This window comes from Erythrolamprus reginae, chromosome 6, assembly GCF_031021105.1.
Source record: "Erythrolamprus reginae isolate rEryReg1 chromosome 6, rEryReg1.hap1, whole genome shotgun sequence".
In the NCBI taxonomy this organism is placed as follows: Eukaryota; Metazoa; Chordata; class Lepidosauria; order Squamata; family Dipsadidae; genus Erythrolamprus; species Erythrolamprus reginae.
The window spans coordinates 3,955,760-3,980,185 of record NC_091955.1 but is presented as its reverse complement, the minus strand read 5'-3'; the positions used below and the strand labels follow the sequence as shown (position 1 = coordinate 3,980,185).

Below are 24,426 nucleotides of genomic sequence, written 5' to 3'. Positions count from 1 at the left end.
TTCTTGACAAATGTATATTTTATTTTATGTACGCTGAGAGCATCTGCACCAAGACAAATTCCTTGTGTGTCCAATCACACTTGGCCAATAAAATTCTATTCTATTCTATTCTATTCTAAAGCTGCTTTAGAGGCCAAACCAATAGCCAATGAGGCCAGACCAATTTTATCAACAATCGATGCCAGTTGAGGTGAAATATTTATATAAACAGGCAAAAAACTCCACACTCCCTCACACTGATAACGTTACCTACATGGGTACTGATAACTTACATAACTTATATTTGGAGCAAAGTTTATACACTGCTCAAAAAATTAAAGGGAACACTTAAAAAACAGAATATAACTCCAAGTAAATCAAACTTCAGTGAAATTAAACTGTCCACTTAGGAAGCAACACTGATTGACCATCAATTTCACCTGCTGTTGTGCAAATGGAATAGTTGTGCAAATAAAATATTCAATGAGAATATTTCATTCATTCAGATCTAGGATATGTTCTTTGAGGGTTATTATTATTATTATTTATTGGATTTGCATGCCGCCCCTCTCCGCAGACTCGGGGCGGCTAACAACAATGATAAAAAACAACATGTAACAATCCAATTTAATAAAACAACTAAAAACCCTTATTATAAAAACCAAACATACACACAAACATACCATACATAACTTGTAATGGCCTAGGGGAAGGAATATCCTAACTCCCCCATGCCTGGCTACAAAGGTGGGTCTTGAGTAATTTGTGAAAGACAAGGAGGGTGGGGGTCATTATAATCTCTGGGGGGAGTTGATTCCAGAGGCCCGGGGCCACCGCAGAGAAGGCTCTTCCCCTAGGGCCCGCCAAACGACATTGTTTGGTCGACGGGTCCCGGAGAAGGCCAACTCTGTGGGACCTTATCGGCCACTGGGATTCGTGCAGTAGAAGGCGGTTCCGGATGTATTCTGGCCCAATGCCATGTAGGGCTTTAAAGGTCATTATCAACACTTTGAATTGTGACCGGAAACCGATCGGCAGCCAGTGCCGGCCGCAGGGTTCCATTTATTTTTTTGAGCAGCATACATTAATGGTCTTGATGGGTAGGTGAGTAAAAAAATATTACCCTATTTCACTAATATAAAGCACCAAAGATCCACAATGCAACCTTGAGTTATAAACATTATTTATCTTCTATTGATTCTTATCTTTTGCTGCGTAAATAAGTTTTCTCTGTATGAGAAGATTAATCTTAAAAAGGTTAACATGCCTGGTCAACATTTTGACTCAATTAACCATAAAACCAGGACGTAAACCTTAAAAGTGCTCCTTTAATTGCTTTTTTAAATCTGGTGGTTAAGTACTCAATTAAAACAGAATTGGATTCCCTTCTGAATACAAAAAGCTTTTACTACCTCGTTCTTACATGCAGATGCTGTAGTGACTTTTATTGCAACCCCCACCCCACCCCATCAATAAAATGCAGTTTGGACTTGGCTTTCTTTAAGGGACAAATTTTAGAGAGAAGAGGAGGAAGGGGAAAGGGAAGAGAGGATAGAAGAGGAAAGGAGAGGAAAGGGAAAGGAAAGGGAGTGTTGGATCAAGGTGGTGCCGTGGATATTGCCTACCTGGACTTCAGCAAAGCCTTTGATACGGTTCCACATAAAGAGCTGATAGATAAATTAGTGAAGATTGGACTTGATCCCTGGATAGTTCAGTGGATTTCAAGCTGGCTGAAGCATAGACATCAGAGAGTTATTGTTAATGGTGAGTATTCTGAGCAGAGACAGGTTACAAGCGGTGTGCCACAAGGGTCTGTTCTGGGTCCTATTCTTTTTAATATGTTTGTGAGTGACATAGGGGAAGGTCTGGTAGGGAAGCTTTGCCTATTTGCCGATGACTCTAAAGTGTGCAATAGGGTCGATATTCCTGGAGGCGTCTGTAATATGGTAAATGATTTAGCTTTACTAGATAAATGGTCAAAGCAATGGAAACTGCAGTTTAATGTTTCCAAATGTAAAATAATGCACTTGGGGGAAAAGGAATCCTCAATCTGAGTATTGTATTGGCAGTTCTGTGTTGGCAAAAACTTCAGAAGAGAAGGATTTAGGGGTCGTGATTTCTGACAGTCTCAAAATGGGTGAACAGTGCAGTCAGGCGGTAGGGAAAGCAAGTAGGATGCTTGGCTGCATAGCTAGAGGTATAACAAGCAGGAAGAGGGAGATTATGATTCCGCTGTATAGAGCGCTGGTGAGACCACATTTGGAATACTGTGTTCAGTTCTGGAGACCTCACCTACAAAAAGATATTGACAAAATTGAACGGGTCCAAAGACGGGCTACAAGAATGGTGGAAGGTCTTAAGCATAAAACGTATCAGGAAAGACTTAATGAACTCCATCTGTATAGTCTGGAGGACAGAAGGAAAAGGGGGGACATGATCGAAACATTTAAATATATTAAAGGGTTAAATAAGGTCCAGGAGGGAAGTGTCTTTAATAGGAAAGTGAACACAAGAACAAGGGGACACAATCTGAAGTTAGTTGGGGGAAAGATCAAAAGCAACGTGAGAAAATATTATTTTACTGAAAGAGTAGTAGATCCTTGGAACAAACTTCCAGCAGACGTGGTAGATAAATCCACAGTAACTGAATGTAAACATGCCTGGGATAAACATATATCCACCCTAAGATAAAATGCAGAGAATGGTATAGGGGCAGACTGGATGGACCATGAGGTCTTTTTCTGCCGTCAGACTTCTATGTTTCTATGTTTCTATGAAAGAAAGGAAAGGAAAGAAGGAGGAAAGGAAGGGAAGGGAAGGGAAGGGAAGGGAGGGAAAGGAAAGGAAAGGAGGAGATGAGATGAGACGAGAGGATGAGAGGAGATGAGACGAGAGGATGAGAGGAGATGAGACGAGATGAGACGAAGAGAGGAGACGAGACAAGAGGAAGAGAGGAGAGGAGAGAAAAGGAAAGGAAAGTAGGAAGGAAAAGGAAAGGAAAGAAGGAAAAAGGGAAAGGAGAGGAAAGGGGGAGGGGAGGGGAGGAGATGAGACGAGAGGAAGAGAGGAGAGGAGAGGAGACAAAAGGAAAGGGAAATGAAAGGAGGAAGGAAAAGGAAAGGAAAGAAGGAAAAAGGGAAAGGAAAGGAAAAGAGAGGATAGGAAAGAGAAGAAAGAAGCAGAGATTACTAGGTTCTATTTTATTTATTTTATTTATTTGTCAAAACATGTCCAGGATAGCAGGTATGGTGTAGACATAAACATAAACAAAGTAAATACAGATACATAAAGGCAGTAGGACAGGGATGGTAGGCACACTGGTGCATTTATGCATGCCCTTTACAGACATCTCAGGAATAGGGTGAGGTCCATAGTCTAAGGTTAAAGTTTTGGGGGTTCTAAGAGCTGAATCAAAACCTGGAGAACTATCCCAGGACAATGACGGCTAAATTATAAAAAAAATTCCATAGGAGCCGAGACTCCTTTCCTAGGCTTCCCATATATGGGCAGACTCACAAAGCCACAAGATGAGAAAGTGAATTTTCAAGAGCTTCCCTCGGGGCGCAAACTGTCTGAAATGTTTGGAAAGAGAGACACATGAAAGCCGCCCTCTTAATTAGCTTAAGTTTGGAAGCACATCACCAGTCCCAGTGACCTTGGCAAACCACACGGCTCAGGTTCCAATGCATGAAAGAGTTCCCCCCTCCCCTAAGCGGGCGTACAAGAAAGCTTTATTTTTTTCCCCCAAACCTATTTTATTTATTTTCCTGAAAGAATAGTAGATCCTTGGAACAAACTTCCAGCAGACGTGGTTGGTAAATCCACATTAACTGAATTTAAACATGCCTGGGATAAACATATATCCATCCTAAGATAAAATACAAGTAGGATGCTTGGCTGCATGGCTAGAGGTATAACAAGCAGGAAGAGGGGGATTGTGATCCCCTTATATAGAGCGCTGGCGAGGCCACATTTGGAATAATACTGTATTCAGTTCTGGAGACCTCACCTACAAAAAGATATTGACAAAATTGAACGGGTCCAAAGACGGGCTACAAGAATGGTGGAAGGTCCTAAGTATAAAACGTATCAGGAAAGACTTCATGAACTCAATCTGTATAGTCTGGAGGACAGAAGGAAAAGGGGGGACATGATCGAAACATTTAAATATGTTAAAGGGTTAAATAAGGTCCAGGAGGGAAGTGTTTTTAATAGGAAAGTGAACACAAGAACAAGGGGACACAATCTGAAGTTAGTTGGGGGAAAGATCAAAAGCAACATGAGAAAATATTATTTCACTGAAAGAGTAGTAGATCCTTGGAACAAACTTCCAGCAGACGTGGTTGGTAAATCCACAGTAACTGAATTCAAACATGCCTGGGATAAACATAGATCCATTGTAAGATAAAATACAGGAAATAGTATAAGGGCAGACTAGATGGACCATGAGGTCTTTTTCTGCCGTCAGTCTTCTATGTTTCTATGTTTCTACCTAAGGTCCTCCTACACGCTATAAATTGCTTCCTCGGTAGTCCTTGATGCTTTCTGAGCTTGGTTGTTTGCTTGCGGGGATTAACACAAGAACACAAGGACCTAAGAAGAGCCATGTTGATTCAAGCCAAAGCCCATCGAGTCCAGCATTCTGTGTCCCACAGTGGCCCCCCAATTGTCCATGGGGATCTTGAGCAGAAGGAGAAGGCAAGACCCTCCCTTTCCCCTGACCCCCAACAAATGGGACCCAAGGGAACCCTGCCTGCCTCAACCAACATAGAGGCGGCACATGGACCTCTGTTTCAATAACCACCAATATACTTTGTCGGCTTTACAGTTCTGGAGATTTTGTGATGAGTGAGTGGTATTTAGCTTTTATATATCTATCGATTCTCTCCACACCACTTGTCATCCCTACCACTATGATCACAATCTGGCAGGGGAATTTTTTTTTGCATCCACAGTGCTAGAGAGCATTTCAAGTCCAAGAGAAGAAAAATGATCAGCAGAAGGCGCCGTACGCAGTCCTGTTCTATGGAAGTATGGCAGATGGTTACAGCAAAGCTTGACTTTTATTGTGGTGTTGTGCATTTCCTTTCACATTTCAAGGACACAACACCAGTGAGGAAGAAGCTGAAAATCTTCCAAAAATACTGTCCTTGCGTCGGCTGAACAATTGTGCTTTGTTCCCGCTTTCCCTTCATTCATGCTTTTCTTCTATTCCATTCCCAAGGCAAGACTGAATCAAGAAAATGCTCTCTGGATACCGTATATGTGTAATCAGTGAGGGGCTCCTCCCCCCACGTGTGAGGGGATGCCGTCTGGGTGGCAGAGATGGCCCGGGAAAGGAATGACTGACAGATTTCTGGTGAAAATTGCTATTTTTTTCCTTCTGCGCATGTGCGGAAGCAAAAATATCACTGAAAATAGCCGAAACCTGAGAACATATATAGCAATGAAAATCACACACTATATTCTATTCTATTCTGTTCTGTTCTGTTCTGTTCTGTTCTGTTCTATTCTATTCTATTCTATTCCATTCCATTCCATTCTATCCTATCTATATTCTATTCCTTTCCATTCCATTCTATTCCATTCCATTCCATTCTATTCTATCCTAGCTATATTCTATTCTATCCTAGCTATATTCTATTCCATTCCATTCCATTCTATCCTATCTATATTCTATTCCACTCCATTCCATTCTATTCTATTCCATTCCATTCTATTCTATCCTATCTATATTCTATTCCATTCCATTCCATTCTATCCTATCTATATTCTATTCTATCCTATCTATATTCTATTCCATTCCATTCCATTCCATTCTATCCTATCTATATTCTATTCCACTCCATTCCATTCTATTCCATTCCATTCCATTCTATTCTATCCTATCTATATTCTATTCCATTCCATTCCATTCTATCCTATCTATATTCTATTCTATCCTATCTATATTCTATTCCATTCCATTCCATTCTATCCTATCTATATTCTATTCCACTCCATTCCATTCTATTCCATTCCATTCCATTCTATTCTATCCTATCTATATTCTATTCTATCCTATCTATATTCTATTCCATTCCATTCCATTCTATCCTATCTATATTCTATTCCACTCCATTCCATTCTATTCCATTCCATTCCATTCTATTCTATCCTATCTATATTCTATTCTATTCTATCCCATTCCATTCCATTCTATCCTATCTATATTCTATTCTATCCTATCTATATTCTATTCCATTCCATTCCATTCTATCCTATCTATATTCTATTCCACTCCATTCCATTCTATTCTATTCCACTCCATTCTATCCTATTCTATCTATATTCTATTCTATTCTATCCCATTCCATTCTATTCCATTCTATTCCATTCCATTCCATTCCATTCTATTCTATCCTATCTATAGTCTATTCTATTCTATTCCATTCCATTCTATTCTATCCTATATATATTCTATTCCATTCTATTCCATTCTATTCTATCCTATCTATATTCTATTCTATTCCATTCCATTCCATTCCATTCTATTCTATCTATATTCTATTCCATTCCATTCCATTCTATCCTATATATATTCTATTCAATTCTATTCTTTCCTTATTCTATTCTTTCCTTATTCTATTCTATTCTATCCTATTCATTTCATTAGGTTTTATAAGGCTGATACATCACAAAGACCCATGGCGCCATACAAGAATACCCAACCCCATGCAAGATGCAAGCACATGGTCTATACCAAGACGAGAATTCCATCCATGCCTCATCAATGCATTGAGTCACAAATGGTCCAACTCTGTGGGCTGTTGGAAAAGCCAGTTCTTTGAATCTTTTCTAAAGGCTGCAAGGTCAAACTCAAATGAACCTCAAGGAATGGCATTCCAGATGGCTTTGTTTTTAGAAGGACCTCAAGCATGTCCTGCCCATCAGATCTTATAAGACAGGCAGAGACAATTGAAAAAAAAAATAGTGGTCTTATCAAAACAACATGGTCCTGAGTTATGATGGACTTTATAGCTAAACTACCACTTAGCGTTGCACCTGGAAACCAAATGCAAAATCAGTTCAGATCTTGCAAAAAAAAGGTGAAGAGTAAAGATAGAGGTAAAAGTAGAAGTAGAAGGTGCTTTTTCAAAAAGACAACTGGACAGAAAGGACCTTTGGAACAACCCTAACAATCTACATAGATACTTATAAGGAAGAGAAGGGGAATTTAAATTTATATAAACCGAATAAACAAATTCTCACAGCCAACCCACACTCAGTAAAAGACCTTGGAATACTAATATCGAATGACCTAAGTGCTAAAGCCCACTGCAACAATATCGCCAAAAAGGCTTCTACAGTTGTCAACCTGATCCTACGTAGCTTCTGCTCTGGCAATCTCACGCTACTCACAAGAGCCTACAAAACTTTTGCCAGACCCATCCTAGACTACTGCTCATCTGTCTGGAACCCATACCACATCTCGGACATCAACACCCTTGAAAACGTCCAAAGATATTTAACCAGAAGAGCCCTTCACTCCTCCACTCGAAACAGAATATCCTAAGAAAATAGACTATCTATCCTGGGTCTTGAAAGCTTAGAATTACGGCGCCTAAAACACGATTTGAGTATTGCCCACAAGATCATATGCTGCAATGTCCTACCGGTCAATGACTACTTCAGCTTCAACCGCAACAACACAAGAGCATGCAACAGATTCAAACTTAATATTAACCACTACAAGCTTGACTGTAAAAAATATGACTTTAACAATCGAGTTGTTGAAGTGTGGAACTCATTACCAGACTCAATAGTGTCAACCCCCAACCCCCAACATTTCTCCCTTAGACTATCCACGATTGACCTCTCCATGTTTCCTAGAGGTCAGTAAGGGGCGTACATAAGTGCACTAGTGTGCCTTTCGTCCCCTGTCCAACTGTCTCTCCTTTATCTCATATATCATATATATTTTCTTCTTTTCATATATCTTCTCCTCTATTTTTACATATTATCTTTATATATATTACTTCATGTCTATTCTCTTCCATATGTATTGTGTATTGGACAAATGAATAAATAAAATAAATAAATAAAATAAATTTACTGTAGACAGGAGAAGGAGACAAAGAGGTGTCTGGCAATATTACACTGCTAACCAGACCATTCAAAACATTTGCTAGACCAATTCGGGAATACAGCTCATCTATCTGGAACCCACACTGCATATCGGACATTAATAGAATCGAGCCAGTCCAGAGATACTTCATGAGAAGAGTCGTCCACTCCTCCTCTCGCAACAGAATACCTTATGCCACCAGACTTGAAGTTTTGGGCTTAGACCACTTACAACTATGTCGCCTTCAAACCGAGTTAAATTTAGTTCATAAAATCATCTGCCACAATGTCTTTACTTGTCAGCTACTTCAGCTTCAATCATAACAATACACTTCATCCTCTAATTTTTGATATTGGGTCTTTTTCTCTTAATTTTTTTTTTGCATTAACGAAATTGTTAACCCCCAAATATATAGAAACATAGAAACATAGAAGACTGACGGCAGAAAAAGACCTCATGGTCCATCTAGTCTGCCCTTATACTATTTTCTGTATTTTATCTTACAATGGATATATGTTTATCCCAGGCACGTTTAAATTCAGTGACTGTGGATTTACCAACCACGTCTGCTGGAAGTTTGTTCCAAGGATCTACTACTCTTTCAGTAGAATAATATTTTCTCATGTTGCTTTTGATCTTTCCCCCAACTAACTTCAGATTGTGCCCCCTTGTTCTTGTGTTCACCTTCCTATTAAAAACACTTCCCTCCTGGACCTTATTTAACTCTTTAACATATTTAAATGTTTTGATCATGTCCCCCCCTTTTCCTTCTGTCCTCCAGACTATACAGACTGAGTTCATGAAGTCTTTCCTGATACGTTTTATGCTTAAGACCTTCCACCATTTAAACATGCCTGGGATAAACATAGATCCATCCTAAGATAAAATACAGGAAATAGTATAAGGGCAGACTAGATGGATCATGAGGTCTTTTTCTGCCGTCAGTCTTCTATGTTTCTATTCCAAAATGCACATGCTTTTGAGCAATCCCATCGTCTGTTGATCACATCTGTAAAGTCTTCTTGGAAATAATACTGGGCTAGCTTGTATTATTTCCTTTCTTGTTCTGGGATATTTTTCCTCTTTTTTTAGTCTAGGCTACAAGCCTGGAATTTTCTGGTTGGAACTGTACTTCATCCCAGTGCAAACAAACCAAGATTGACCCTCTTTAGCTTTGGTTCAGCCAGAGATTGTCACCTGTTCATGGATGAATCATACGGCCTGATTTATTCGAAGAGATAGAATCCAGCAATAATTATGTCACTGTCTAAGGATGCCCAAAAATACTTTGGGCGCATCACAAGAATTCCCTACGCTGTTCCAAAATATTAAAGGCGTTAACTCTAACTTGAAAGTTCGGATAAATTGAGAAACATAAAATGACAAAAGCTGAGAGAAAATTCTTGCATTCATCTGAACGAGAAATGATTCTATATTCAGGACAAACATTCTGGTCAATAAAAACAGAAAACTAATAAACATTTGTCCAGTCAACGAAGCAGTGGACGTGATGTGGCGGTGTCTGGAGGCTGTTGGGACCTGGATGGGTGTCAACAGACTCAAACTCAACACGGATAAGACGGAGTGGCTGTGGGTTCTGCCTCCCAAGGACAATTCCATCTGTCTGTCCATCACCCTGGGGGGCGAATTATTGACCCCCTCAGAGAGTGTCAGCAACTTGGGCGTCCTCCTCGATCCACAGTTCACATTAGAGAAACATCTTTCAGCTGTGGCGAGGGGGGCATTTGCCCAGGTTCGCCTGATGCACCAGTTGCGGCCCTATTTGGACCGGGACTCACTGCTCACAGTTGCTCATGCCCTCATCACCTCGAGGCTCGACTACTGTAACGCTCTCTACATGGGGCTACCTTTGAAGAGTGTTCGGAAACTTCAGATTGTGCAGAATGCAGCTGCGAGAGCAATCATGGGCTTTCCCAAATATGCCCATGTTACTCCAACACTTTGCAGTCTGCATTGGTTGCCGATCAGTTTCCGGTCACAGTTCAAAGTGTTGGTCATCAACTATAAAGCCCTTCATGGCACCGGACCAGGGTATCTACGAGACCGCCTTCTGCCGCACAAATCCCAGTGACCGGTTAGGTCCCACAGAGTTGGTCTCCTCCGGGTCCCGTCAACTAAACAATGTTGTTTGGCGGGACCCGAAGGAAGAGCCTTCTCTGTGGTGGCTCTGACCCTCTGGAATCAGCTCCCCCCAGAGATTAGAACTGCCCCCACGCTCCTTGCCTTTCGTAAATTCCTTAAAACCCACCTCTGTCGTCAGGCGTGGGGAAACTGAAACATCTCCCCCTGCCTATGTAGTTTTTAATGTATGATATAACTGTATGTATGTTTTTTAATATATTGGGGTTTCTTGCTTTTTAGCCTTTTTAAATGTATTATTGTTATTTTAGACTCTAACTATTAGATTTGTTATTATATATTGTTTTTATCATTGCTGTAAGCCGCCCTGAGTCTACGGAGAGGGGCGGCATACAAATCTAGTAAATAATAATAATAATAATAATAATAATAATAATAATAATAATAAATAATAATTTGCTTTTTAGTTTGAAGTGTACATTTCACAATTGTTCCCATTTTGGGAAGGAAGGGATAATATTTCACTACAGATCTACCTACAGTGATGGGCTGCCAAATTTTTTACTGGCACACTGTGGGCGTGACTTATTTTGTGGGTGTGGCTTGATGGTCATGTGACCACGTAGGAGTGGCTTGCAGGTCATGTGACCAGGTGGGAGTGGCTTGACAATCATGTGATCCGGGGATGGCTGAAAGGTCATGTGACTGGGTGGGAGTGGCTTACTGACCAAGATAAATTTTCAAATAGTTCCTTGGACTCTTTTTCAGTGGATGAAGTCACATTATTTGAATAGCCACAAAAAAGGACAAACTATAGACAACATTAGTTGTTGAGGAGCACAGTCACATTTTAAGGTTTTGTACCGAACCCATAAGGTTCAGTACGATAACAGATTGGGCAAGTAGCTCAATTTTCTTGAATTGCTGTCAAAGTTCATTTCTAGATAATGATTCTTCTTTTCTTCCTTCCTTCCTTCCTGCCTGCCTGCTTGACTTTCTTTCTCTCTTTCTTTCTTTCATTCTTTCTTTCTTTCTTTCTTTCTTTCTCTCGCTCTCTTTCTTCTCCTTCCTTCCTTCCTCCCATTCATCCTTGCTTCTTCTTTTCTTCCTTCTTTCCTTCCTGCCTGCCTTCTTGACTTTCTTTCTTTTTCTTTCTTTCTTTCTTTCTCTCTCTCTCTCTCTTTCTCTCTCTCTCTTTCTTTCTCTCTCTTTCTTTCTTTCTTTCTTCTCCTTCCTTCTTTCCTTTTTCCTGCCTGCCTGCCTACCTTGCCTTGCCCTCCCCTCCCCTGCTCTCCCCTTCACTTATTCTATCTTTTTCTCTCTCCTTTCAAACGTAACTGGACTGAATTTGTGACTTGCTCACAATGTCTCTTTTTTCCAACTTTATTTTTCTTCTTTCTGGGCCACTAGAGAAGGCATCATAAGGCAACAGGGCAGCTGCGAAAACATACAGCTCTCTTCTGCCCCCAGGATTGGTGCACATTCTGATACATTTTCATTTGTTATACGACTTTGAGGGACAGACCAGGAGAATTAACAATTGTTAACAAGAGAGGCTGGTGACCCTACTTAAGCCTTCAAGTTAACCATTCCAGTTCTTCTTTCACCATTTCATCGGATTAAAACAACTTCTGTAGTTCTTTCAAAAGCTATTAGTCTTCCTCTCTGGATTCCTCCTCCTCCTCTTATTCTTCTACTTCTTCTTCTCTTCCTCCTCTTATTTATTTATTGTTTCATTATTGTTGTTAGCCGCCCCAAGTCTACGGAAAGGGGCGGCATACAAATCTAAATAATAATAATAATAATAATAATAATAATAATAATAATGTAGAGAAAAAAGCAACCCAAAGATATCACTTAATCAACATGAACAGAAGGTAACATTTTTATTCTATAATTATAATTATAAAAATCAAAATACTAATAATGCTAATAATACTACTAATACTATTACTAATAACTATTAAGGTGTATTGGAGGCGCATGCTCCGCCTCGCCGTCTCAGAGTCCCTCTTTTTTTTTTAAGCCTTAAACTTTTGGATTTTTTTGATTCCCCTCACCTCCCCTTCCTCCTTCGGCAGCGACTGTCCTCCTCCTCTTCTTCTTCCTCCTCCTCCCACCCAAATTCCAAGCTTTTATTTCTTTCCTAATGGGTTTGCACACATTATTTGCTTTTACATTGATTCCTATGGGAAAAAATGCTTCTACTTACAAACTTTTCTGTTTATTTTATTTTATTTATTTATTTATTTATTGGATTTGTATGCCGCCCCTCTCCGTAGACTCGGGGCAGCTAACAACAGTAATAAAAACAGCATGTAACAATCCAATACTAAAACAACTAAAAAACCCTTATTGTAAAACCAAACATACATACAAACATACAATGCATAAATTGTAAGGGCTTAGGGGGGAAGAATATCTCAGTTCCCCCATGCCTGATGGCAGAGGTGGGTTTTAAGGAGCTTACGAAAGGCGAGGAGGGTGGGGGCAATTCTAATCTCTGGGGGGAGTTGGTTCCAGAGGGCCGGGGCCGCCACAGAGAAGGCTCTTCCCCTGGGCCCCACCAAACGACATTGTTTAGTTGACGGGACCCGGAGAAGGCCCACTCTGTGGGACCTAACTGGTTGCTGGGATTTGTGCAGCAGAAGGCGGTCCCTGAGATAATCTGGTCTGATGCCATGAAGGGCTTTATAGGTCATAACCAACACTTTGAATTGTGACCAGAAACTGATCGGCAACCAATGCAGACTGCAGAGTGTTGGTGTAACATGGGCATACCTAGGGAAGCCCATGATTGCTCTCGCAGCTGCATTCTGCACGATCTGAAGTTTCCGAACATTTTTCAAAGGTAGCCCCATGTAGAGAGCATTACAGTAGTCGAGCCTCGAGGTGATGAGGGCATGAGGGCTACTTAAGAACCTGGTTATGGAACGAATTCAGTTCTTAAGTAGAGGTACCGCTGTATATGGCTTCAAAGCAACCAAGTTTGACAATTACAAATGACTCCTGACATTTCCCCCCTTTCTTTTGATAAAGTAAAGCCGGCTATTGAAGTATCATGGGCACAAAAGCGTCCCTCATAATGAATGAATGTTTTACGATCTGGAGAGCGACATTAGCATTACAACGAAGGATTGTTTGGAAACAAGACTTATTACTGTTGCTCGGGAGATAAAAAGGAAATTTTCTGGAGGGTAAATAATGAGAAAAAGAAAGGATGATTCACGCGGGTCAAATTAAAACCTTTTCTTAACAATTGTGGCTTGGGGAAAAAAAAGGACTTTAATTCTGTTGTGCTTTTTAATTGCTTTTAATGAAGTTAATGGGATATTAAAAAGGACTTGGATGTCATCCAGGAAGACTTAAGTTGCTGTAACATTCCACTGACTGCAACTTGAATTAGTTGTATGTATTTGAAGGACAGAATTTATATCTGTATCCATTTTATATTTGCATCTATTTGTATCCATTTGGTAATTTGCCCCCCAAAATATTCTCACGAATGTAAACCATCTTCTTTGACCAAAATCTCCTTAAAGGAAAAAAAATCTAAAGAAATGCAGCCTATAATATCAGTAAGATGACTCCAATTATTATGTTTCCGAGCTTAAGAATGTTTAATACTGAAGCAAAGTCAATCATGCAGGGAGACTTGGACTAATGAGATAATATTGTGTATGTTAGAGTTTCAGACACATGATTAATCAGTCCAAAGCAACGGGCTGTTTTCATTTCTTCTTAATCTTCCCTCCGCATTGGCAAAACCAATCAGGATTAGATCTGGTAGATGAATTGGAAGAGGGACTAAGATGATTAAAGGCCTGGAGACTAAAAGAGATGAAGAACCGTTGCAGGAATTGTGGTGGGTATTGCCAGTCTAGAGAAATGAAGGAATAAGCCCCTCAAGAGACCATATGTTTTGGGAAGGTCGGCAATGCAAGAGGGTCTATGACAATTTGCCATGGCCGACTCCCCAAGGTCAACGCACCATGACAAACTCACCATGGCAAACACACCATGGTCCACTTGCAATGGCCAACTTGCCTTGGTCAACTTGCAATGGCCAACTTGCCTTGGTCAACTTGCAATGGTCAACTCACCATGACCAACTCTCCATAACCAACTCACCATGGCACATTCACCATGGTCAACTTGCAATGGCCAACTTGCCTTGGTCCAATTGCAATGGCCAACTTGCCTTGGTCCAATTGCAATGGCCAAATTGCCTTGGTCCAATTGCAATGGCCAACTTGCCTTGGTCCACTTGCAATGGCCAACTTGCCTTGGTCCACTTGCCATGGCCAACTTGCCTTGGTCAACTTGCCATGGTCAACTCACCATGACCAACTCTCCATAAACAACTTACCATGGCACACTCACCATGGTCCACTTGCAATGGCCAACTTGCCTTGGTCCACTTGCAATGGCCAACTTGCCTTGGTCAACTTACCGTGACCAACTCTCCATAACCAACTCACCATGGCACACTCACCATGGTCCACTTGCAATGGCCAGCTTGCCTTGGTCAACTTGCAATGGCCAACTTGCAATGGCCAACTTGCCTTGGTCAACTCACTGTGACCAACTCTCCATAACCAACTCACCATGGCACACTCACCATAGCCATCTTGCCATCTAACCAACTTCTCATGACCAACATGCACACACAACCCCTTCCCCACAACTCCTTTTTGGTCAACTCACCATGGCCAACTCTCCATAACCAACTCATCTTAGTCAACTCACCATCGTCAACTTGCCACGGCCAACTCACCTTGGTCAAATTGCCTTGGTCAACTCTCCACAGTGAACTCACCATGACCTACAGACCATGGCTAACTCACCATGACCAACTCACCATGGTCAATTTGCCATGGCCAACTCACCATGACCAACTCTCCACAACCAACTCATCATGGCCACAGTTTAGGGGCATGGCCTGCTGGCCATCTCTACCAGTTCAGCAACTGGGTGGAAATTCCCACTACTGGTTCTGTAGAACCGGTCTGAACCATCAGGAATCTACCTCTGCATAGAATTCAGGAAACCCTAACCTTGTAAAGTCCTTTTGATGTTACAGAGAGTCCCAGCATAATCGATCCCAATGCTTCTGTGACTAAACAGGGTCAGCAGGCGGGCCCATGGGGGAGGGCCTTCTTTGGGGCTGCCCCGGATCTCTGGAATCAGTAACCTCTGGAGGTCAGAACTGCCCCCTCCCTATTGGCCTTCCAAAAAGCAGTTCAGACCTGGGTTTTCTGGCAGGCCCGGAGCCATTTAACTCATGGTTGAAATCGGCAAGGTCCAGCCATGGAATGATATGTATGGGTTTTACTTGTTTTAATGCTTAAGATGTTTTTTAATATTTTATTCTGTTCTTAAGCCACCCAGAGTCCTTTGGGAGTTGAGTGACATATACATTTAATTAATTAATTAATTTAATTTCATAAACAAGCACATAAATAAATTAGATAAATAAGTAAAATAAATAGATAGATAGATAGATAGATAGATAGATAGATAGATAGATAGATAGATAGATAGAATTTAATAAATACCATATTTTTTGTGTATAAGATGCACCTTTTTTCCTCCCTAAAAGAGTCTAATAATTAGGGTGTGTCTTATACTTTGAATGTAGGTGGGGGGTTTTCCCCAGTCCTAACTAGCTGGTAACGGTCTTACCTTGCAGACTCTTTCATTGTTATTCTCTGCAGAGAATGGTTTGCAAGCCCTAAGTCTTTGCAGGATTTTTTTTTCATTACTTAATTTGCTCTGAGCAAGTTTCTTTCCAGCCCTAACCAGGTGCTAACAATGTTCCCAGATTTTACCGGCTTGCAAGCTCTTTCATTGTTACTCTCTGCAAAGAAAAAATGTTTTCAAAGCCCTAAGTCTTTGCAGGGTCTTTTCCATTGCTCTACTTGCTCCGAATGTTTCTTTCCAGGTGCTAATGAGTCTACAGAGAGGGGCGGCATACAAATCTAATCAATCAATCAACTAACAAACAAACAAACAAACAAATAAATAATGATGTTCCCAGCTCTTACTGGCTTGCAAGCTCTTTCATTGTTACTCTCTCAGAATAATCCTTTTTCAGCCCTTAACTAGGGGATAAAATAATCTGCTGAAGCTGACCAGACTAAGGACGCTAGCCAGACGAATACCTGGTAAGCAGATTCTTTTCCCTATTTTCCTCCCCCAAAACTGTGGTGCATCTTATACTCCAGTGCGTCTTATCCTCCGAAAAATACGGTACATAAATGACAAAGAAAACAAATCATGTGAATTTGCCAGACAGATGGCATAGAGAACAAAGCTGTTACAGAATCTGCTACTCCTGCTAGAAATATTTCGAGACCTCCTCCCAGAGGGCAGCAATTGCAGATGGGTCTCTAACAATACTTTGCGCTCCAAGCACAAGGCATTTCTAAGCAGCCTCCTGAATATCATGAAGCCAGCTTCCTATAATCTTCTCAGTTGTCCTCACCACTCACCGTAGGGACTTTCTGTCTGAAACGCCAGTAACGGGCAGCCAACATTTTTACTGCCACACTGTAAACGTGGCTTATTTTGTGGGTGTGGCTTGATGGTCATGTGACTGGGTAGGAGTGGCTTGCGGGCCATGTGACCAGGTGGGAGTGGCTTGAATGATCATCATCGTTCAAGTGAACTGTTAAGTCCTCGACTTACACCCTCACCAGTGTCGCTCTCTGGGGTGACAATTTGCTTCGCGTTTCCCGCGCTCTCGTTCCTGGGTCGCCCCCCACCTCAGGCTGGGTAGGTAGGTGAATGGGTTCCGATCAGTTGTTGAGAAAAGAGGGGGGAGGAAATGGCCCCCCTGCAACTCCTTCCGGTGCTGGTCTCGCTGCCGCTTTCCGAGAGGATGGGAGGGGGGATAGTCAGATGGAGCTGGACGTACAGCTTCATTTCTGCCAGTGGAACTGTGTTCCACCCCATCCTGCCTGCTGCCCACCCCTGCACTGCACCCCACACCAAACCAGTAATGTTAAAACTCTATCCATCGTGTCTCTGTAAAAAGTGGTCAGGACAGAAGGAGAAAGAGGTTATTATTTAAAAATAACAAGTGAAGTAGGCAGGCTCCATTGGAGTTTCTGCCTGCGATGCATATCAAAAGAAGTCAGCGGGATTCATTTTGAAAACCGATAGATAATGAAGAAAATAACTTTCTAGATGCCGGGGTGACAGTAGCAGCTGGAAAGCAAACAGCCCTTAATTAAAATGGGGGGGGATGCCGGATGCTTTGACAGGCAGAATGTGCTTCTCTGCCCCCCACCAACCACTTGGTTCTCTTGTATTTCTTTGTATATTACCTTTCAATGGGTTCTTTCCCCCCCCCTTCCTTCTCTCTTGTTTCTCTCTACAAACTCAGCATGACACACGCGCTTTCCTTCCACTTACCAAGTCATCAGTTTAAAAGGGCTGCACTTTGGCACCAGGCACTTTATGAGATCTGCTCGAATTTAGTCATCAGAGCTAATTCCTAACATGCCCTGGAATGATGAAATAAACATACAGTGGTGCCTCTACCTAAGAACGCCTCTACTTACAAACTTTTCTAGATAAAAACCGGGCGTTCAAGGTTTTTTTGCCTCTTCTCAAGAACCATTTTCCACTTACAACCCAGAAAAGGTGGGGAGAAGCCTCTGTGGGGCCTCTCTAGGAATGTCCTGGAAGGAAACAGGGCTGGAAAAGGTGGAGAGAAGCTTCCATGGGGCCTCTCAAAGAATCTCCTGGGAGGAAACAGGGATGGAAAAGGCAGGGAGAAGCCTCCGTGGGGCCTCTCTAGGAATCTCCTGGGAGGAAACAGGGCTGGAAAAGGTGGAGAGAAGCTTCCATGGGGCCTCTCAAAGAATCTCCTGGGAGGAAACAGGGATGGAAAAGGCAGGGAGAAGCCTCCGTGGGGCCTCTCTAGGAATCTCCTGGAAGGAAACAGGGCTGGAAAAGGTGGAGAGAAGCTTCCATGGGGCCTCTCAAAGAATCTCCTGGGAGGAAACAGGGATGGAAAAGGCAGGGAGAAGCCTCCCTGGGGCCTCTCTAGGACTCTCCTTGGAGGAAACAGGACCGGAAAATGCAGGGAGAAGCCTCCGTGGAGCCTCTCTAGGAATCTCCAGGGAGGAAACAGGGCCTCCACCCTCCCTGTGGTTTCCCCAATCACACACATTATTTGCTTTTACATTAATTCCTATATGGAAAATTGTTTCTTCTTACAAACTTTTCTACTTAAGAACCTGGTCATGGAACGAATTAAGTTCGTAAGTGGAGGTACCACTGTATATATAGATGCAAGGCATGGAAAAGAAATTCAAATGGAAACTTAATCGGCTAACCTCACACATTATTTTCACTGAAACCCGAGGGTTACACGATAGCAGAAAACCCACCGTCCCAATGACAGCTTCCTGGCCCAAAGCCCGTGTTCCATCTCAGATCTTCCGCAGAGAAAGAGGCTGATGGTTAGCAGCCATAGACCCAAATTATTATAGAAAATGACAATATAGGGGGCAGGAGGATTTGGAGACTTTTCGGGAGATAGAGCAATGTGCATAAACAGATCCAGACGGCAAAGCAAACCAGGCTCAAAAATGCACATGCAGCTTTTAATTGTCCCACACCAAAGTTGGCTTGGACGCTTAAAAGTATCTCATTCTCTCTTCAGTCTAAATTTTCAGTTGAGAAGATCGTTACATTTCTACATTACTGTTCAGCCCCTCAAGAGACCATACGTTTTGGGAAGGTCAGCATGCAAAGGAGTCTGGGAAAATTTGCCATGGCCAGCTTACTATGGTCATGTTGCCATGACCAACTCATGATGGCCAACTCACCATGGCCAACTCACCATGGCCAACTCACCTTGGTCAACTTGTCATGGCCAACTCGCCTTGGTCAACTCATTATCACCAACTCTCCATGATCAACTCACCATGGCCATCTTGCCACAGCCATCTTGCCACGACCAACTCACTATGACCAACTTGCCTTGGTCAACTTGCCATAGTGAACTCACCATGGTCAACTCACCATGACCAAGTCTCCATGGACAATTTACCATGAACAGCTCATCTTGGTCAACTTGCCATGGTCAACTCATTATGACCAAGTCTCCATGGTCAACTCACCATGGCCATCGTGCCACACCAAACTTGCCATGGTCAACTCACCATGGTCAACTCACCATGACAAACTCACCATGGCCAACTCGCCATGGTCAACTCGCCATAGCCAACTCGCCATGACCAACTCACCTTAGTCAATTTGCCATGGCCAACTCACCATGGTCAACTCACCATGACCAAGTCTCCATGACCAACCTCCAGACAAGCAAAGTCCATTTCACTTAACAATCAGGATACTAACTTAACAACCACAAGATATTCACTTAACAAAACAGGGTGAGAAAAGTGGTGGAGTGGAGCCAAGCTCCCTTAACAAATTTCTCACTTAGCAAGATAGGTTTCTGGGCTCAATGGCAGGGGTCTTTCTTCCACAGCCTTTGATCTCTGACGATAGACCTCTGCCTTTTCTCCCTCGCCAAAAGGCCCCCAGCTGTTTACCCCAGCCCACAAAAACCCACATTCAGCCTCAGCCTTTTGGCCGCATGGGACACTTCGCCGCCAGCCAATCAAAACGGTCCTAACAAAATGCTACTTTGGGAAGGAAAGAATGGAACTGTTCACCTCCTCTTGAGTGATCCCTCCCTGTTTGCAGAGAGAAAGAGGTCCGTTCATGCCCTGGGCATCTAGACGATCCCATGCCTCTTTTCACCCCTTCCTCTGTTCATGTTAAGGGTCCCCAAAGTGGGGGTGGAGGTTTTGGGGGGAAAAGAAGAGGAGGTCTAATGATCCCCTCCCTGTTTGCAGAGAGAAAGAGGTCCGTTCATGCCCTGGGCATCTAGACGATCCCATGCCTCTTTTAACCCCTTCCTCTGTTCATGTTAAGGGTCCCCAAAGTGGGGGCGGGGGTTTTGGGGGGAAAAGAAGAGGAGGTCTAATGAAAAACTGAACATCTAAAGAATGCCGTGGCTCTTTCAAAAATCGGAAGAAGCTGGTGGCATTGGCTTCTGCCCCTGGAGGATTGAGCTGGACTGATGGATCCACCTTCTGAAAAAAATGCAGTTCCAGCTGAGCAGCAGATCACATGAGAAGCAGCCCAGGAGAGCCGCTCCACATACCTTACAAAAGCATTCCCATTAACACATCTGATCACATGCAAAGCCTTAAAAGAGCCAGGATCCAAAGACCAGGTCTTGAAATCTCAGAGAGAACACCATATAAACATTGGTAGGAGAAAGGGGGTGGGGGAAATCCAACAGATGTCTGGAAATTAGAGCCCAGAGTCCTTCGAGAGTTGGATGGCATACAATAATAGTAATAATAATAATAATAATAATAATAATAATAATAATAATAATAATAATAATAACAGCAGCAGCAGCAGCAGGAAGAAGAAGGAGGAGGAGGAGGAGAAGGAGGAGGAGGAGGAGGAGGAGGAGGAGGAGAAGAAGAAGAAGAAGAAGAAGAAGAAGAAGAAGAAGAAGAAGAAGAAGAAGAAAAAGAAGAAAAAGGTGGAGAAGGGGAAGGGGAAGAGAAAGAGGAAAAGGAAGGAGAAGGAGAAGAAGGAGAAGAAGGAGAAGAAGAAAAGGGAGAAGAAGAAAAAGAAGAAGAAGAAAAAGAAGGAGGAGGAGAAGAAGAAGAAGAAGAAAAGGGAGAAGAAGAAGAAGAAGAAGAAGAAGAAGAAGAAGAAGAAGAAGAAGAAGAAGAAGAAGAAGAAGAAAGGTGGAGAAGGAAGAAGGGGAAGAGAAAGAGGAAGAGGAAAAAGGAGAAGGAGAAGGAGAAGAAGAAATTTAATTAATAAGTTAGGTAGATGAAGCTGTGTTTTATTTAGTGGTTCAATACAGTGGAACCCCGACATAAGAGCTGCTCTACTTAAGAGCAACTCGAGATAAGAGCTGGGAGGGGAGAGATATTTTTGTTCTACTTACAAGCCCAAATTCAAGATACAAGTGCCAAGGAGCTGTCTCCTGAAGCCAAACGCTAACTTCCGCGTTCGGCTTCAGGAGACAGCTGCGAAGCGGCGCGCATGTTTTAAAAGGTTGCAGCCGGCCTGGGGGGCTCGGGGGGGTGCTTGCAGTTTTCTTTCTTGCTCTTTTTCTTTCTCTCTTTTACCTTCCCTTCCTCTATTTCTTCTTTTCTTTCTCCTTCCCACCTTCTTCCCTCCCTCCCTCCCTTCATTCATTCCTCTCTTACTCTCCCCTTTCATAAGTTTCCTTGCTTCCTTCCTCTGTTCCTGTCCCTTCCCCCTTTCTTTCTTTCTTTCTTTCTTTCTTTCTTTCTTTCTTTCTTTCTTTCTTGCTCTTTTTCTTTCTCTCTTTTACCTTCCCTTCCTCTATTTCTTCTTTTCTTTCTCCTTCCCACCTTCTTCCCTCCCTTCACTCATTCCTCTCTTACTCTCCCCTTTCATAAGTTTCCTTGCTTCCTTCCTCTGTTCCTGTCCCTTCCCTCTTTCCTTCCTTCCTTCCCACCCTCCGTCCATTCATTCACCCATTCCTCTCTTGATCGCTTAAAGCCAGTCCCTGGTGCAAAAAGGGTTGGGGACCTCTGTCCTACAGGATTGGGTGGCAGAGAAGTTGAACATATGTAAATTTAAAAGTTTAAGAAAGTTTACAAGTTAAGTGAAAGAAACTTCATTATTCATTTATATGTACATGTACATTTCTTCATTAAAAACATGTCTTTCTGCATAATTTAGACTAACTTTGTGAGTTTTTTGAGGGCTGGAACCAATTAAAATTATTTACATTAATTCCTATGGGGAAAAGTCGTTCGAGATAAGAGCTGCTCGACTTAAGAGCCCAGGTCCGGAACGAATTAAACTCGTATCTCGAGGTACCACTGTACTGGGAAAGGAAAGATCAAGAGGAAAATACAACAAGAAGGAAAGGAATGTAAATAAAAGAAGACAAGAAAGGAAAGGCAAACAAAAAAAGGGAAGGGAAAAGGAAAAGAAGGGAAGGAAAGGAAAGGAAAGATAAAAAGAGGAGAAAGGAAAAGAAACGAGAGCAGAGGAAAGGAAAGATAAAAAGAGGAGAAAAAAAGAGAAGAAAGGAAAAGAAAGAAGGAAAGGAGAGGAGAGGAAAGATAAAAAGAGGAGAAAGGAAAAGAAAGAAGGAAAGGAAAGGAAAGGATAAAAAGAGAAGAAAGGAAAAGAGAAGAAAGGAAAAGAGAAGAAAGGAAAAGAAAGAATGAGAGGAGAGGAAAGGAAAGGAAAGAAGGAGGAAGGGAAAGGAAGGGAAGGGTAGGAAAGGATAGGAAAGGAGAGGAAAGGATGATTTAAAAACAAAGAAAAATGCCAGGGAAAACCATATTCTCCAACACACGTACTTACCATTGAATGTCAAGAACACCCTGGGCTGAGGCTGCCAAGATCCTTTTGCACAGCAAGAGCAGAGAAAGAGGCCAACCAACACCTGCAGCCTTTGAGGTGTCATTCTCACAGGATGCAAAGCTTAATATCCAAGAGAGGGAACCTGAAAGGAGGAAAGAGAGAAAGTTTTACACATTTCACAGCAAGGGAAGAACTCAACACAGCTCGCAAAGAACTGACCGTTTGCATGGGTCTCCAAAACCTGGCAGGGCAAGCAAGTTGGAAAAAAAACAAAAGAAAGGAAAAAGAAAGGAATGGAAAGAGGAGTTCAAGGAAGTCCAGGGTGAGAATTAACTTCACTAAGGACAATTCCCACCTGCTGTGGAAAAAAAACCCCAAAGTTGTTATGTTTAAATGTCAAGGCAAAACAAAGCTAAAGGCGAGCTCTCGGGTTTCACGAATGAAAACGTCTTGATATTTTTAGACTTTTCCTGTCCTCTTTCCAAAATGTGTAAAAAAAAGAAAGCATGCACAGGTCAAAGTAACCACGCCTGTCACTTTAACTCTATGCTTATATAAAATTCAGAATGGCGTAAAAAGATGTTGAGTCTAGAAAAAGTGCAGAGAAGAGCAACAAAGATGATTAGGGGACTGGACGCTAAAACAGTTGCTGGAACTGGATATATTTTGTTCTGTCGGGCTCCCTGGTAGAATCCTCCCAAAAATGCACAGGTACAAATTTCAGACACACACACACGTTTGAAAATTCAGAACAATGTTCTTTATAATGAAAAGTCACTTAAACCAAGCCCTCTTTTGGTATAGCAAAGAGTACTGGTCTCCAAACAAACTGGTAATTTGTACAAGTCCCTTATCAGTTCTGTGATACTTAGCTTGCAGCTGTGAGGCAATTCACAGTCCTTCTTCTTTCACAAAGTGAAACACACTTTGCTCTGGTTTAGTTTCAAAGCGGGGGAAAATCAGCACACAAAAGGTCAAAGTCAGTAAAGCAGTCACCAAACACAAGGATCAGATAATCCTCTACAATGGCCAAACCCACAGGCTGCTCTTTATAGCAGCCTCACTAATGACCACAGCCCCACCCAACCACAGGTGGCCTCATTTTCTCTGATAATAATCTCTCAGTTGTTGCTGCCTATGTATCACTCTCCGCATGCGTGGCTGTATCATTAACTCTTGTTCTGAACCACAACATCTTTAGTTTGATCAAAAGAAGGACCAAGGGAGACATGATAGCAGTCTTCCAATATCTCAGGGGCTGCCACAAAGAAGAGGGAGTGAAGCTATTCTCAAAAGCACCTCAGGGTAGAACAAAGGTTCTCCAAAGCACCTGAGGGTGGAAACTAAACAAGGAGAGAAGCAACTTAGAAGTAAGGAGACATTTCATGACAGTGAGAACAATTAACCTGTGGAATAGCTTGCCTCCGGAAGTTGTGAATGCTCCAACACTGGAAGTTGGGTTCAAGAAGATGTTGGATAACCATTTGTCTGAAATAGGATCTCCTGTCTGAGCAAGGGGTTGGAATAGAAGATCTCCAATGTCCCTTCCACCTCTGTTCTGATCTAGTCAAATCAAGCCAAGCCAAGCCAAGCCAAGCCAAGCCAAGCCAAGCCACGCCTATTCAAGTTAAGTCAAGTCTAGTCTAGTCAAGTCTAGTTTTCCCAAATCGACGACAAAGGCATAGTAGCAGAACCCTTGATCTAATAAATCTAATTTATTAGATATATTTACAAATCTAATAAATTGAATTGAATTGAATTGATCAAAACAGAGGAACAATCCTTGGGTTGATTTAGGAATGCTACAGTCACAAGCTGTTTCACTAATGTTTTGATTA

General features: G+C 42.1%; 1 protein-coding gene across 1 annotated transcript in view; it reads right to left on the bottom strand.

The window, feature by feature from the left end:
* Positions 1 to 24,426, bottom strand: part of SEMA3C (semaphorin 3C) — a 131,272-nt gene that overhangs the window by 97,978 nt on the left and 8,868 nt on the right. The window contains exon 2 of the mRNA XM_070754687.1: positions 22,589 to 22,730. Coding sequence (XP_070610788.1) covers positions 22,589 to 22,691 — 103 coding nt within the window. The 5' untranslated portion in view covers positions 22,692 to 22,730. The remainder of the gene's footprint in view (positions 1 to 22,588; positions 22,731 to 24,426) is intronic.